Source organism: Corylus avellana, chromosome ca4, assembly GCF_901000735.1.
Source record: "Corylus avellana chromosome ca4, CavTom2PMs-1.0".
NCBI classification, from domain to species: Eukaryota; Viridiplantae; Streptophyta; class Magnoliopsida; order Fagales; family Betulaceae; genus Corylus; species Corylus avellana.
In genome coordinates, this window is record NC_081544.1 from 10,271,223 (window position 1) to 10,287,318 (window position 16,096).

A 16,096-nucleotide genomic window follows, 5' to 3' on the forward strand; every position below is an offset into this window, starting at 1 on the left:
TTTTTTTTTTTTTTTTTTTTTTTTTTGGGAGTTTTATGAACTCCATCGCTAGGGAAGGATTCATTATGATGGGATAAGACTGGGTTACCATGTGCAAAATATTTAATTACTTTCTTAATCCACACAAGCATCTTTATATACAATGATTCATCAAAAGAGTAAACCAATTATTTATATAGATCTGACTATGATTGTTATACTAAAATCCTATGATCAATATTTAAAAAAAAAAAGAAAAAAAATGTAAATAATTTTATATGATTAATCTCACGAGAGGTAGATACAGAACTCCTCCATGTGTGTACTAGCAAATTTAAATTAATGGGGGTGGGATTCTTCCAAGTGAAATTTCTTGCTAAATTCAATGAGGCTTCACGTTTCCCATTATACAAATTTTGCATTACTTTAAAACATGACAGAGCCTAGTTTCACATGCAGATGAATAAATAAATGCATGATTATTTTTGTACAAATAAGATATTTTATGAGTGAAAGTGCATTAATGTATTCCAGCTCCCAACCGTATACGTGGCCGACAAGCTGACAGATCATGTGGTGGGACAGAGGTTGAGTAATGAGGTGGGTCTCAACTAATCAATTCCCAAGCAGCCTAACTTTTGTCACTGGGACTCATTGCACCTTACTATTATGTCTATGTACGTGCTTGGTAAACAGTATAATGAATGTGATACCAAAGAATTAGATCATCTTTAGTTCAAGTTTATTTTAATAAGAGATTATTCAGTTATTTATAGTGGAGTATTTTTGTTTCATCAAAAAGTAAAAAGATAAAAAATCAAATATAACTAACTGAATACTATTCCGTTCATCTTAACATTTGAACAGGAAAAAATCCTATTCCACAAATAGGGTTGATTTGCTTATTCATTCATGACTACAAAATCATATATTGATTTTAAAAGAAAAATATAATTATTACACAAAATTCTTTAATTTTAAAAGAAATGCACATATATATAAGCAACAATATGTTGTTAGGGATAGTGTGATAAATCTCAATTATTTTGTAAGACATTTTAATTTAAATTGAATAAGGTTGTTTATTCACGAATATATTTATGACTTATGAGCATTAGGATATAACATATTGACATGTAAATGGTCCATATATTGTATTAAATATGGTTTATGGCTTAAGTAATGAGATTATCACATAAAATATCTTAAACCATAAGCCTTGTAGTTTGCAATTTAATGTTCATAGTTAGCAATGAAATTGGATATTCCATTTGACAAAACTGTAATACATCAAACATGATGATTTATTTTGATCGTGTAAAATAGTGATTTCAGAATGATGTGTTAGTACTGCAGATACAATGCACTGATCAAACCATTGGAGTTATCATTCCTTTTAAAAAAAAAATTCACGGTAAATCCACGTCGGTTCGGTATAATATTAAACTTAAACAAAACATTAAAACAATTTGACATTTTTCCCCAACCAAACCTGGCGGACAAAATACTCATAGGCACACCAGAGCCACCGCCCAAACCATTCAAACACAAAAGAAAATCATTTGAAGCAGACACCACAAAATCCAAGAATGGCCAGAACTCATTAAATCAAGAATGGGATTGTGAGTAGTTCAGATTCCACGATAATGAAATATGTGGAATTTGTGAGTAGTTCAGAATATGATCGATGTTGAGTAGTTCAGATTCTAGTTTTGTTTGATCCAAAAATCAATTGGCCATGGGTTGCAAAAGAGCGATGGGTTGCTGATTTGATTCTCAAAAACCGGCTTTTCATCTACCTCAAACTGGGTGGATTCCAACTGTGTGTCCTTTGGTGGAGTCCAGCAGAGTTCTTCGGTGGAGTCCGGCGGTGGCTTTCGACGGCTGCGTTTGGCGGGGGAGGAACGCCCATAGCCACTGCACAAAGCAACCATCTTTCGGATCACGATAATTTTTCGGTTTGGGTTGGTTTGTTTTGTTCCTTCAAGCATGTAAGTTTCCTGCAATTTTTATCCGGATTCATGAGACCTCGTTTATTCAAAGCTTTGTAATTGTAATTTTTGTTGAATAGTTTCTTCTGGGCTGGGATGGAGAAATTGCTTGTGGTTGGGTACGGAGAAATTGCTTCCGGCGATGAAGAAGAAGCGAGGAAGAAGAAAGGGGGAAAAATGTCAAATTATTTCAATTTTTTGTTTAAGTTGAATGTTATACCGAACCGACGTGGATTTACCGTGGATTTTTTTCTTTTAAAGGTGGACACGTGTCGTGATACTACGTGATTATGTGGTGATGACATGGACTTCTGTTAGTGGGGGATTGACGGAAATTAACGGAAGTTGAGATTCAGTCTTTTTCAAAACTTGAGGTACTAGTTTTTTTTTTTTTTTTTTTTTTTGAAATGTTTCTCGAAACTTTCATTAATCAACATGAATCTTGCTCAGCAAATACAGTTTCACTAATACACAGAGGATACTCATCTCTCCAAACTCTATTCTCACCATACACCAACGCCCTTTTCGCCAATCCATGTGCAGCCGTGTTTGCCGTACGTCGGACGTGCTTGATCCTCCATTCAGGGACATGAGTTAGTAAGAATTTTGCATCATTTAATACCTGCCCATAACTTCCTCTGCAAATTCCATCTTTACAAAAGGATTGAACAACTTCTCGAGCATCTCCCTCCAAAATTATACATTGTAATCCAAGCTTGCAACTGAGTTCTGCCGCCGTCCACACTCCCAACGCCTCTGCTGCAGCTGGGTCACTAAAACACTGACGAGTAGAGCATTGCATCGCCACCACCTGACCTGTGGAATCTCGTGCAACAATCCCCAGCCCAATCTTGTTATTGACCTTGTCTACAGCTGCATCCCAATTAAGTTTAATACAACCATTTGGTGGTTTCTGCCATGTTTCAGTTACCTGGACATTAGCCAAAGCTCCACTCCTACGTAACCTTGCTTTTGATTGGTTAAAATCTTCTACTTGGTCAAGTCCATTACGCACCAGAGCAGCAGGTGGAGTAAATTCACCTTCGAAAATGAATTTATTCCGCCTATGCCAAATGAGCCTTGCCACTGTAACCATTTCTTGCATTTCTTCCATAGACAATTTCTCCATCAGCTTGATAATAATATCACGGAAATCATTCTTATCACTAGTGCATTTTTGTAATTTTCCAGAACACTCAATCCAAACATCTCTGGCCGACGGACAATTCCATAAGATGTGATCCACTGTCTCAGGTTCAAGCTTACAGATAGGACATAACGGCTCAATTGTTACATGTTTTCGAAATAAATTCTCCATAGTTGGCAAAATGTTCATGCATGCCTTCCATAGGAAAAGTTTTACTACTCTGCTCCCCCTGATGGCCCAAATATTCTTCCATTCCTCCTTAAGAACCTGCTGATTAGAGCAACTACCCTCTTCAACAACAAACCTTGCCTTAGCAAGATGATACGCACTCTTTACTGTGTATTCCCCCCTTGCTGTACCAGCCCAAGCTATGTGGTCCTTGTTACGTGTTGGACAGACTGCCATACTACAAATTACCTGAGCCTCCTCTTCATTGAAGATGTCTTGTACCAATCCTATTTTCCACCAATTTGTATCCTTGTCCAACAGATCACTAACTTTGGCAGAACTATCCAGAATTCTTACAGGGGATTGAATAACATGAGGAGTTGGCTTAGGAAGCCACTTATCTCCCCATATATTAATCGAACAGCCGTCCCCCACTCTCCAAAAAATTCCTTCATTAAGCAGTTTTCTGGAATTCCAAATACTCCTCCATGTATAAGAAGGTCTTCTCCCCAAATCTGCCCCCAAAAAAGTCCCATTAGGAAAGTATTTTTCCTTAAGAACTTTAGCCACCAATGATTCAGGATTTTGTAAAAGACGCCATCCTTGTTTTGCAAGTAGTGCCAAATTGAACCATTCCAAGTCTCGATACCCAAGTCCTCCACTATCCTTTGCCAAACCCATTTTCTTCCAGCTTAACCAAGCCATTTTGGATTTTTTATCCTTATGTCCCCACCAGAATTGTGCCATCATAGAGTTGATGTCCTTACATAACGTTTTAGGGAGCTGAAATACACTCATGGTGTAAGTAGGAATTGCTTGAACAACGGCCTTCAAAAGCACTTCTTTCCCTGCTTGTGACAAAAACTTCTCCTTCCAACCATTAATCCTTTCCCAGATTTTGCTTTTAATTCCATTAAAGGAACTTACACGAGACCTACCGATAAGAGATGGAAGCCCCAAGTATTTCTCATAACGATTGGTAGAACCGATCCCCGCAACTGCTGAAATATGGGACTTAGTTTCCCATTTTGTATTTTTACTAAAGAAAATAGAGGTCTTATCTCTGTTCAATTTTTTCCCTGAAGCCTTCTCGTATAATTCCAGAATCTCTTGTATATGAGCCCATTCAAATATTGTAGCTCTACAAAATAGTAGGCTATCATCCGCAAAGAAGAGATGATTTATGCGAGTGCCTCCCCTCGTGATTGGTAATCCTGTAATTTGCCGATTAATTTCTGCCTTATTCAAAAGATTACTCAAACCTTCCGCACAGAGAATAAAGAGATAAGGTGACAGTGGGTCTCCTTGTCTTATACCTCTCGAGGGGGTGATCTTCCCATATGGAACCCCATTAACTAAAACCGAGTAGGAAACTGTACGGACACACGTCATCATCATTTGTATCCATCTATCTGCAAACCCAAGCTTCCTCATGATCGCCTCTATAAAATTCCACTCCACCCTATCATAGGCCTTACTCATATCGAGTTTCAAGGCCATATAACCCTTTCTCCTAGTCAACCTAGTATCCATTGTGTGTAATGCCTCAAAGGCAACAAGTACATTATCAGATATTAGTCTACCTGGAATAAAAGCACTCTGACTTGGGGAGATAATTAACGGCAATACTCTCTTCATTCTATTTGCAAGGACTTTCGCAATGAGTTTATATAAGACGTTATAGAGGCTTATGGGTCTAAATTCTGTAACAAGAGTGGGGTTCTTTTTTTTTGGGACCAATACTATATAAGTTTCATTGATGGAAGAGACAAAATTACCATGATTTAAAAAATCCAGAACTGCATGGCATACCTCATTATGAACTGTTCCCCAAGATTTTTGGTAGAAACTTGCAGAAAATCCGTCTGGACCCGGTGACTTTAGAGGATGCATTTGGGCCAAAGCTCCTTCCACCTCAGCGGATGTAAACACTTTCAGCAAATTATCATTCATTACTGTAGAAACCTTTCTCTCCAGCCCATCTAAACATGTCTCCACATCACATGCTCCTGCTGTCCTAAAAAGACCTTGATAAAAGTGAATGAATGCTTGACTCACTTCTTGTGATTTCTTCCACTCTCGGCCATCCTCATCCGTAATTTGCCTAATATGATTGATCTTTCTTCTGTGGGTAGCCCAAGCATGGAAAAAAGGAGTGTTACGATCCCCATTCTGGAACCAGTTCTGCTTAGCCCTTTGTTTCCATTTTACATCCTCTTGTTCCAACAAATAATCAATTTCCCCCTTAATCTGTTGTATCTCTTCTCGGTGTGCAGGCCCTTCAAACAATTGTAAATCTTCCAACTTCTTTGTTTTTTCCTTCACCTTTTTTTCGGTATCTCCAAATTTCTGGCGACTCCATCTGGACAATTCGGCTTGACAATTATGTAATTTCTGCTGAGTAGTTTGCATGGCATTCAGCCCACCTTCTTCACATCCCCATGCATTATGCACAATATGATTATACTCCTCATCAAGCCACCACCGTGCCTCAAACTTGAACCCTTTTTTAAATGGCCTTCTATCATCATTTTTGTCCCTTCCTACCACTAAAATTGGTTTATGGTCAGAAGACCTTGCAGCTAGAATATGGACCTCCACTGCTTGATGACTCACACACCACTCCTTATTCGCCACAGCTCTATCCAACCTCTCCTTCGTGAAACCGTTAGCACTCTGGCCATTATTCCATGTAAATCTTGAGCCCTTATACCCCAAATCAGCCAACCCACAAACCTCCAATGCATTTCTAAATTGCACAATCTGATTGTCTCGCCGAAGAGCAGCCCCAACTTTTTCTTCTTGACATAGTATCTCATTAAAATCTCCCAAACATAACCAAGGCAGTGGGGAGTAAATCTGGAGATGTTGAAGCAATTCCCATGACTCATTACGTTTTGACCAATCTGGATTCCCATAGAAACCAGTTAATTTCCACTCTCTTTGCTCCCCCAAAGGCTTCACTATTGCATTAATATGGCTTCTAGAAAAATTCTGAATTTCCAGTTCATCCCGTTCCTTCCATAATAGAGCTAACCCACCGCTCCTTCCAATCGGGTCCACTGTGAACATACCTTCAAACCCCAGTCGAACTCGAACACTTTCCATTCTAGCCTTTTTACACTTTGTTTCCATCAAGAAAACAAAATGGGGCTTCTTATTCCCTACCATTTGGCAAAGATCACGAACAGACCAAGGGTTCCCAAGCCCTCGGCAGTTCCAGCTTAGAAGAATCATTGGATTTGGCGGGACTGCTTAACAGTCTCCGCCATAACAATGCCACTATGTTCCTGAGCTTGCCTTAATATTTTTCCTTTTCTGCCTCCCCTTGTCTCAACTTGATTCTTTCCATCTATGGACATTTTCCGTTTGTTGCCAGTGAGTACACCATCCTCCAGTTCTGCGCGAGTTCCAGATGAACCACGAGCACTCCTTTTCCACTTACGAATATTTGTTCCATGTGCTGACACTCCAATAGTTTGAACATTGTCCCCCTTCGTTGAATTCACATTCCCCTCTGCATTCTCAACATTGAAATTGAGGAACCCCTGCATTGCACTTGTTGGACTACCCTCACACTCCATTTGGGCCACCTTAATTTCTTCATTCAAAAGGGCCTGATGATCTATTTGAGCCTTTTTGGAGAAAAGCCCATCCTGCCCAGCAAGAACCAGCCCCACCACATCTTCCTGATGCCCAGTATTAGCCTCCTTATCCACATCTCCACATACGAATGTTGGAGAAACTTGCTCCCCACCTTTCGCAGTATCCGCACTCCCTATAACATTGGAACCATAATCATCACCAACTGCCCTTTGTAACTGCATCCCACGATGTGAAATTCCTGGACTTTCGCTGCTCTCCCTGTCGTATTCATTTCCAACTGGGCCACCGCTCGCCGCTGCTCTGTCCCGCATCCCCTCGCCGGAATGGTCAGTCGCCGAGTAATAATCTTTGCTACCTCCATTCCAGCGCCTCCGCGGGTCGTCTGCTCGAAGACACACCCCCCATTTTTTTGTTTCTTCCACTGTACTCAATCGTGTTGGCCGTCGGACAGGACAGCCTTGATCGCCATGAACAATTCGTCCACAACTAAAGCAAAATAAGGGGAGTTTTTCATATTTAAAAGGTACCCACGTTGATTTTCCACCCAACTCCAATGCTCTTCCGCGATCTAATGGCTTCGTAATATCAATGGACACCCGGATCCTGAGGCATCTCCCCCATCCGGCTCCGTCACCTGCCACATCTACCTCCTCCAAATTCCCCAATGACTCCCCAATCTTCACTCCAACCCCTTTAGTCATACATACTAGTGGCATATCATGTACTTGCACCCAGAATGGTGACATAGAGAATTTCATCTGAGAAGGAGGAGTATTGCCTTCTAATTCATTAATCACCAGAATTTGTCGATCGAAGGACCAAGGTCTGCCCTCCAATACCCTCCTTTTATCCCCATCTTCTTCAAACTCAAAGATCCACAAATTGTCCTGCACTTCTTTGAATATAACCCCTCGCCTTGTTCGCCATATTTTTGATAGAACTTGTTTAAATGCTTCTTGATTAGTACGCTTTCCAGTCCAAATCTTCCCCACCAAACACCTCGTTCCTTTCTCTCTCGCCAATGCAATTTCACCTTCAGATATTTTAATACCATACTGCTCTCCCTCAGTGAGAGAAATATTCCCACATAACTCCTCTAGCTCCTCTGCCATGCACCCAATTCCAGCAAGATTCCCCACTAAACCTCCTTCTCGAGAAACCCGATAGGAGACGTTTCCCTCACACCCAGTAGTCTCTCAGAGAGAAACTTCTACGGAGGACTTGATCAAGGAATATTTGGTTATATTGTACAAGTAAGCACTTTTGAGGTACTAGTTTTGTCGTATCATAAAGCCTTGAAAAAAAAAATAAAAACATTAAAGCCTAAATACTAAAAATGTTATTAACCATTTTTTTTTAATAGCATGATATCTCAATATTTTTATAAAGTCGATCTACGGATAATTTCATGGTGTAGTTGATGCACATGATCCCAGACTAGGAGATACACAATCATATTCTGTATCTCCTAGTCTGGTGAAAGAAATTATTCTCTCTAGGTTAACTCGTAGAGGAGGAGGAAATATTTTTCAGGTCTGGTTTTGTCTAGACAGTGAAGGGAGTTAGTTGGTTTGAAGGTGGTGGATTATAGTACGTCTAGAATGGCGGATGATCTTACAAAATTATGGGGAAATTTTTCTCTTTTGGAGGAAGAATGTTTGGAGGTGGATATCAATGATCAATCACTGGTTGGGATTGTGTCTCGCGGCAAATCCTGTCTGGTAGGCAAACTGGTAGCGGATCGATTTGTAGGTAAAGAGATTATACGATCGACACTGGTAAGGGGATGGAGACCCACGAGCTCTATGTCTTTCACGGTGTTGGGGGATAATCTGTTTTTGGTGGAGTTTGAATATGATTGGGACAAAGTGAGGGTGTTGGAAGGGCGCCCATGGGTCTTTGACGGGAACCTGTTTTCAGTAGAAGAGTTTGATGGAGTTACTCCCCCAACGACAATTCCGTTTGAAAAGGCAGCATTCTGGGTACGTATGTTCAATCTGTAGTTGGCTTGCATGGGTACTGCAGTGGGTCACCAGATTGGATCTACTATGGGGGTTGTGGAGGAGGTTGAGACGGACATGGACGGAATTGGGTGGGGACCTTATTTACGCGTGAGAATCACATTGGATCTTACGAAACCTTTATCTAGAGGAAGGATACTGAAACTATTGGGCAAATCTGTGTTGGTGGCGTTTAAATATGAACGACTTCCCCATATTTGCTTTCATTGTTGTGTTATCCGCCATGGGGCAGCAGGGTGTTTGAAGAAAACGGGAACAAGGTTCAATGAAGCATCGACACAATATGGACCTTGGATGAGGGTGAATCCGTATGGAAAGCGTATGGAGAGGGGAAGAGCTAAACCAAATGAAGGAAATGGTGATGATTCGTTTCAGCCACATTTTTCAGAAAGTAAGGAACAAGCACGTCAGTCATCGGAGGGTGGAGTGGGAATGGAGCATGATAAGAATTCCATGTCGGCACATCTTTCCGACGGAGAAGATCGGGTACAGAGGCAGTTTCCAGACGGTGGACAGGAATCAGTTTTGGCCGAAGGTGGTGGAGATCATGCTTCAAAATTCGAAAATTTGGGAATGAAGGGTGACATTTTAGTCCACCTGGCGAAAACACATTCGGGTATGGAGAGTAGTTTTGGGAGTCCAAAGCGCGGGAGTGCAATGTCTAAGTTTCCTCGTCTCCTTGATGAGCCCCTGATAGACACGTTTGCTGGAGTTAAAAGAGGAGTTATTGGGGGTACAACAGTAATTATGCAGGACCAAACTCATGACTCGTGGGGAGGAGAGAGTCCATGTGGTGGACCCATGCAATACCATTTGACCCATATTATGAATAGTTGTGAGGGGGACCAGGGTGGTGATAATGGGCCTCAGGGGCTGATAGAAGGAGTATTGTATCGAAGAGAACTTGGCTTGGGCATAGTGGGGGACACAAGAGGCAAACAAGGAACAAAATGGCTTAACTCAGAATCCATGCATCATTTCTGTGAAGGGAGGGGATACTACTGGACATGGCTCCCAAAACTGGAAAAGAAAGGCACGGGCTAGTCAGCATCCGATTTCGGAGGAAAGTGGGCTATGGCAGGGGGGAAAGAGAAAGGCTACAGACGATGGTGGGGAAATATTGGAGGAGAGGAGTTCGAAAGTGATGGTACGAGAACTTTCAATGGTTCGGGATAAGGAGAAGAAACTTATGAGTGGTTAGGGGAGGGCGGTGGCTGTTAAGCAGCCCCGCCGACCGCCATGATTCTCTTAAGCTGGAACTGCCGGGGGTTTGGGAACCCTCAGACAGTTCGTGACCTTTGTCGTTTGGTGAAGGTTAAGATGCCCAATTTGGTTTTCCTCATGGAAACTAAATTACGTAGTACCAAAATGGAGCGGATACGTTTGAAGACGGGTTTTAAAAGTATGCTTGTAGTGGACTGTGTGGGGAGAAGTGGAGGTCTAGCTTTGATGTGGAATGACGAAGTGGAGGTAGAGATCCAAAATTATAGCTGGCGCCACATTAATGCAAAGATAACGACTACACCGGAGAGGATACCATGGAAATTTACTGGTTTTTATGGCCATCTGGAACCGTGGAAGAGGCACGAAGCATGGAGTCTATTACGTCACATTAAGGCTTTTGAGCCAGAACCATGGGTGTATGCTGGTGATTATAACGAAATCATTGATTTATCTGAGAAAGCTGGTGGTATTGGGCGGCCCATGGGATTAATGGAGGATTTTAGAACAACACTGGAATTCTGTGGGTTACATGATCTAGGCTTCCGGGGACCAAAGTACACATGGACCAACTGTAGAGAGGGAGAGGAGTTTATCCAAGAAAGACTGGATAGGGTCACGACGACGTCCACTTGGTGTGAAATATATCCTGCAGTAGAAATTAATGTGGAAGCGGCAGTCGGTTCGGATCATACGCCGTTAATTATGCCGGTTCATGGCAGGGGAGGTCGGAGTAAATGCAAACGGGGATTTATGTATGAAGCCCATTGGGGAATGGAACCTGAATGCATGAAGGAGGTCCAACGAGTATGGTGTGAAAAATCCAATACAATGGGCAGATGGCATAAAATTCATGAAAAGTTAGGGAAATGTAAGAAATGTTTGCTTCGTTGGCAGAGGGTTAATGGGTCCAGCTCTACAAGTATGATGGAACAAAAAGCAAAACAATTAGTTGCATTGCAAGGGGAGGATCAAGGACCTCAGCGGCAGAAGATCCAGCAAATACAACAAGAGCTACATGCAATTATGGAGAAAGAAGATTTACATTGGCAGTAACGATCCAAAGAGAATTGGCTCAAAAACGGAGACCGTAATACCAAGTTTTTCCATGCTTGCGCTAACCAAAGGCAAAAGAGGAATGTGGTTCAATGTATTAAGGATGAGCTGGGAAGGGTATGTGAGACTCAAGAAACAATAGGAGCTGCTTTCAAACAGTACTATGGGAAATTATTCACAAATGAAGCTAGGGGGAATATGTCCAAATGCCTTTCGGCTGTAGCTAGCAGGGTAACATCAGAGATGAATGTGGCTTTATTAAAAGTTTTTACCATGGAGGAGATTGGGGCTGCTCTTAATCAAATGGCTCCTCTCAAGGCACCAGGGCCAGATGGGTTTTCTGTTAGCTTTTATCAAAAGCACTGGGCTACAATGGGAAAGGAGGTTAGTGATGCTATAATTGAAACTCTAAATTCTGGTTGTTTGAATACAGAAATTAATTCCACCTATATAGCACTTATTCCGAAGGTGAAAGACCCCTCATCTGTTAGTGATTTTCGTCCTATAAGCTTATGCAATGTGATATATAAGCTTATATCCAAGGTGCTTGCAAACCGATTGAAGGTAGTGTTGCCTACCATTATCTCCCAAAACCAAAGTGCGTTTCTTCCAGGAAGACTAATCGCTGATAACATTTTGGCTGCTTATGAGACTTTGCACACTATGCACTCAAGGATGTGGGGTAAGGAAGGTTTTATGGCGGTAGAGCTTGTTATGAGCAAGGCTTATGATAGGGTAGAGTGGAGGTTCTTGGAGGCGGTTATGAAGAAAATGGGGTTTGATGATAGATGGGTTCGACTTATTATGATGTGTGTCACCTCAGTTAATTATAAAGTTTTGGTGAATGGAACCCCTATGGGAAACATCATTCCCTCCAAAGGAATCCGGCAAGGGGATCCAATTTCACCATACTTGTTCCTAATTTGTGCCGAGGCCCTTAGTGCTCTTTTGGTAAAGGCAGATAGTAAGGGTACTTTAACGGGAGTCCCAACTTTTAAGAAAGGTCCTAGAATTAATCATTTGTTTTTCGCCGATGATAGTTTACTCTTTTGCAAAGCTAATTCTCAGCATTGGAAAAGAATGTCTAGGATTTTACAGATTTATGAAGATGCTTCAGGCCAAAAACTGAACAAGGAGAAAACGTCAATAATTTTTAGTAGGAACACGGAGCAAATGAAAAAGAGACGGATATTGGAGTTGACAGGTGTCCCCGAAAACCACCGTTTTGATACTTATCTTGTGTTACCGGCGTTAGTTGGAAAGTCGAGGTCTCAAGCTTTCAAAGGTATTAAGGATAGGAAATGGAAGCGACTTCAGGACTGGAAATTGAAATTCCTTTCCCAAGCAGGGAAAGAAATCTTGTTGAAAGCCGTGATTCAGGCCATACCTACATATAGTATGAGTATCTTTATGCTTCCAAAATGTTTGAATTCAGAAATTAACGCTTTGATGCAGAAGTTTTGGTGGAGACAACATAATAAGGATTCAGGCATTCACTGGATGAGCTGGAATAAGTTGGGGCTTCCTAAAGCTAAAGGAGGGATGGGATTTAGAGAGTTATCTTGCTTTAATAAGGCCTCACTGGCAAAGGAAGTATGGAGGGTAATCCAATCACCGAATAGTCTTACTACCAGGATCCTGCAATCGAAATATTTTTGGAAGGGTTCCATTCTAGATGCAAAATTGGGTTCAAAACCTTCATTCGCTTGGCGAAGTATTTATGGGGCTATTGATCTTTGTAAGGAAGGGCTGCTTTGGCGCATTGGTGATGGAAAGACGGTGAGGATTTGGGGAGATAAGTGGCTCCCATTACCATCTACGTTTGCTGTCCATTCCCCACCAAGACACCTGGAGGTGACATCAAGAGTTCACGAGCTTATAGACCAGAATATACAGTGGTAGAATTTCCGAGTGCTGAACGAAAATTTTTCTGCTAAGGAGGTTAATGCAATTTCATCCATTCCTTTTAGCTCCAATAAACAGCCGGATGCGATGATCTGGAGGGGAATAAAGACAGGTATATTTTCTGTACGCAGTGCATATCATTTGGCCAAAGAGATGGAGATGAAGGATATTCCGGAGGGCTCTAGGAAGGTGGACGAAACTGATATATCGCAGGTTATTTGGAGCTTGAGTATACCAAATGCCGAGAAAAATTTTATTTGGCGGGCCTGTCAAAATATTTTGCCTACTAAGGAGAACCTTTTAGTGCGAAAGGTGGTAACTAATTCTCTTTGCCCCATATGTAAAATTGAGGATGAATATGTTTCCCATATTTTATGGGAATGTCCTTCAGCAACAGATGTTTAGGGTGTGTGTGATCGAGGATTCCAGAAATGCACAGTTACGGGGAAAGAATTCCGGAAGGTGGCTGAGTTTATATTGGAGAAATTTGGAACAGAAAAATTTGCTTTGTTTGTTGGAATTTCTCGACGAATCTGGTTTCGCAGGAATGCAGTGGTTCATGGGGGGGAGTTTAAACATCCAAATGAAATTGTAAGGGAAACGTACCAAGCTATGGAAGATTTAAAAAATGCTCATTCAACATTGGAACCTCTGGCCAATACTGGGGTCGAAGCTCATACAAGGGTCAAATGGTGTGCACCTCCAGCTGGTTGTCTTAAAGCAAATTGGGATGTTGCTATAGATCGTGAAGCAGGTAGAGTTGGTATGGGAGTCGTGGTTCGGGACTGTGAAGGAAGAGTGAAGGTAGCAAAAAGTCTTACAAAGTTGGGTAATATAGATCCTACTATGGGGGAGGCGATGGCTGCTTTCCAGGCTGTAAGTTTGTGTCAAGCTCTAGGAGTGCCAACTCTCATTCTGGAAGGTGATGCTTTGAGAGTAGTGAAGGCTCTCAATTCTGGGGACACTGACCATAGCAAAATGGGCCATATTGTGGAAGATACAAGGCAGCTGCTACAATCAATTCCACATTGGTCTTGCTGTCATGTGAAGAGAGAGGCCAATTATGTGGCACATACTTTGGCAAAGCATGCAACCTGCCAAATCGTAGATAGGACCTGGGGGGAGGATATTCCAATTTTTATCTGTGATATTATCTTGATGGAGCATTTTTCTCTATCTTCACTGTTTTGATTATTAATGATATGGTAATACCTATTCAAAAAAAAAAAAAAAAGTGCACAATTTTATTTATGTATTATTTTTATTAGGAAAAACTTTACTTACCCTCAAATTTTTCAGCACTTTAGTAATTATACTTCTAAAGTTTAAAAAATTACAATGTTAAGTTCCCATGCATGTTTCAAAATTTTGCAATATTATTCCTACTGTTAAAGTTTAGGCCCCGTTTGGTTTGCGGAATAGGTATTCCCTTAGGAAAAGAAATAGGTATTACTGAGAATAAAAGAGGTTGAAATTGAATAATTATTCAAATTCTTTAGTTTGGTAATAATACATATGGTCTAATTGGAATTGAATCAAAATTACTAAAAACCCCCCACATTATTTTATTTTATTTTTTCAATTCATATTAGAAAAAAAAAAATTAAAAAAAAACCTTAATAAAACCTAAAAAATAGTGGGTGGCCGACCACCCCAATAGAACCGGCCGGGGGTGGTGCGACCACCCCTGGAGCGGGTGGCCACGGCCACCTCCAAAAACTTGCGGGGGTGGTCGTGGCCACCTTAGGGCTAGAGGGCTTCTGGGGTGGCCGCGACCACCCCAGAGGAGCTCCAGGGGTGGCTGCGACCACCACAGAGGAGCTCCAGGGGTGGCCCCGGCCACCCCTGGTGCAGATATGGGGTGGCTGTCGGCCACGGGCCACCCCTAGAGCAGATCTGGGGTGGCTGTCGGCCACCCCCTTTAATTTCCATTTTTTTTTTTAAGTTTAAAATAAAATAAAAAATTATAAGGGGTTTTTTTTGAAAAATCTATTCAATTCTATAAGGAATAGTTATCCCTATGTATCTGGGATTAGTCATTCCCATGGAAATAACTATTTTTAGGAATAGACCCATACCAAACAAAAGAATGACTATTCTATAGGAATAACCCATTCTATTATATAAGTCTATTCTGCAAACCAAACGGACCCTTAGGGTTAAATTAGATGGTAAACATGTGCAATGCCTTTTGTACCCTTATAAAACTAATAAAAATATAGAAATAACATTTAGATTTTATGGCAACCTAAAACTTTTTTCAAACAAAAGGTTTATCTCTTTCCTTTATTCATAACATAATAGCCTTTAAATACATAAATTATTACAATATTTTTAGAGTTGAGTTAAGTCCAGGGGTGGCAAAATGGGTACCCATACACGACCCGATTATGACCCGCGGGTACCCGTTACACGATTAGTCTATACCCAGACACGACCAGTTTAGCGAAACGGGTAATCGGGTTTGACACGATTATGACAGGAAAATAACCGGGTAACCCGACACGACCCGTTTTACCCGTTTAAAATAACCGGGTATAAACGGGTACACACGACCCGATTACCCTAAACTATAAATTTTTTTTTTAAAAAAAAATTAAAATTCAAAATTGTAATAATAATACTAATACATCAATATAGTCAATGCAAAAAATTGAGTTCTAAGAGATTAAAGGCTTTAATAAAGGATAAGAAAAAAAAAAAAATTGGAAAGTGACCTTAATTGACAAATTGTACTCAAAAATAAATTACTAAACTCATAATTTCACCTAAACTTAAAAGTTAAAAGTTAAAACAAGTAAGTTCATTTATTAAAATAATCCACTTATAATTTAGTCCGACATGTAACAAAAGTGTTAAAAAATTAATTTGAACAAAGATACAAATTCTCAGACATTTTTTTTAGCATCCAACCCTGGGCCAAGACTCAATATTTTTGAATTCCATGAGAGCCATAGAAGACCAAGACCCTTATTTAATTGTGCAAATACATTTATCAAAAT

The 16,096-nt window shown here is 40.7% G+C and overlaps 1 protein-coding gene across 1 annotated transcript; it reads right to left on the bottom strand.

The window, feature by feature from the left end:
* Positions 1–6,518: 6,518 nt before the first annotated feature.
* On the bottom strand, positions 6,519–8,003 carry LOC132178037 (uncharacterized). Its single transcript, XM_059590503.1, has one exon. The coding sequence runs from the start codon at positions 8,001–8,003 to the stop codon at positions 6,519–6,521; it is 1,485 nt and encodes a 494-aa protein (XP_059446486.1).
* Positions 8,004–16,096: the final 8,093 nt, after the last annotated feature.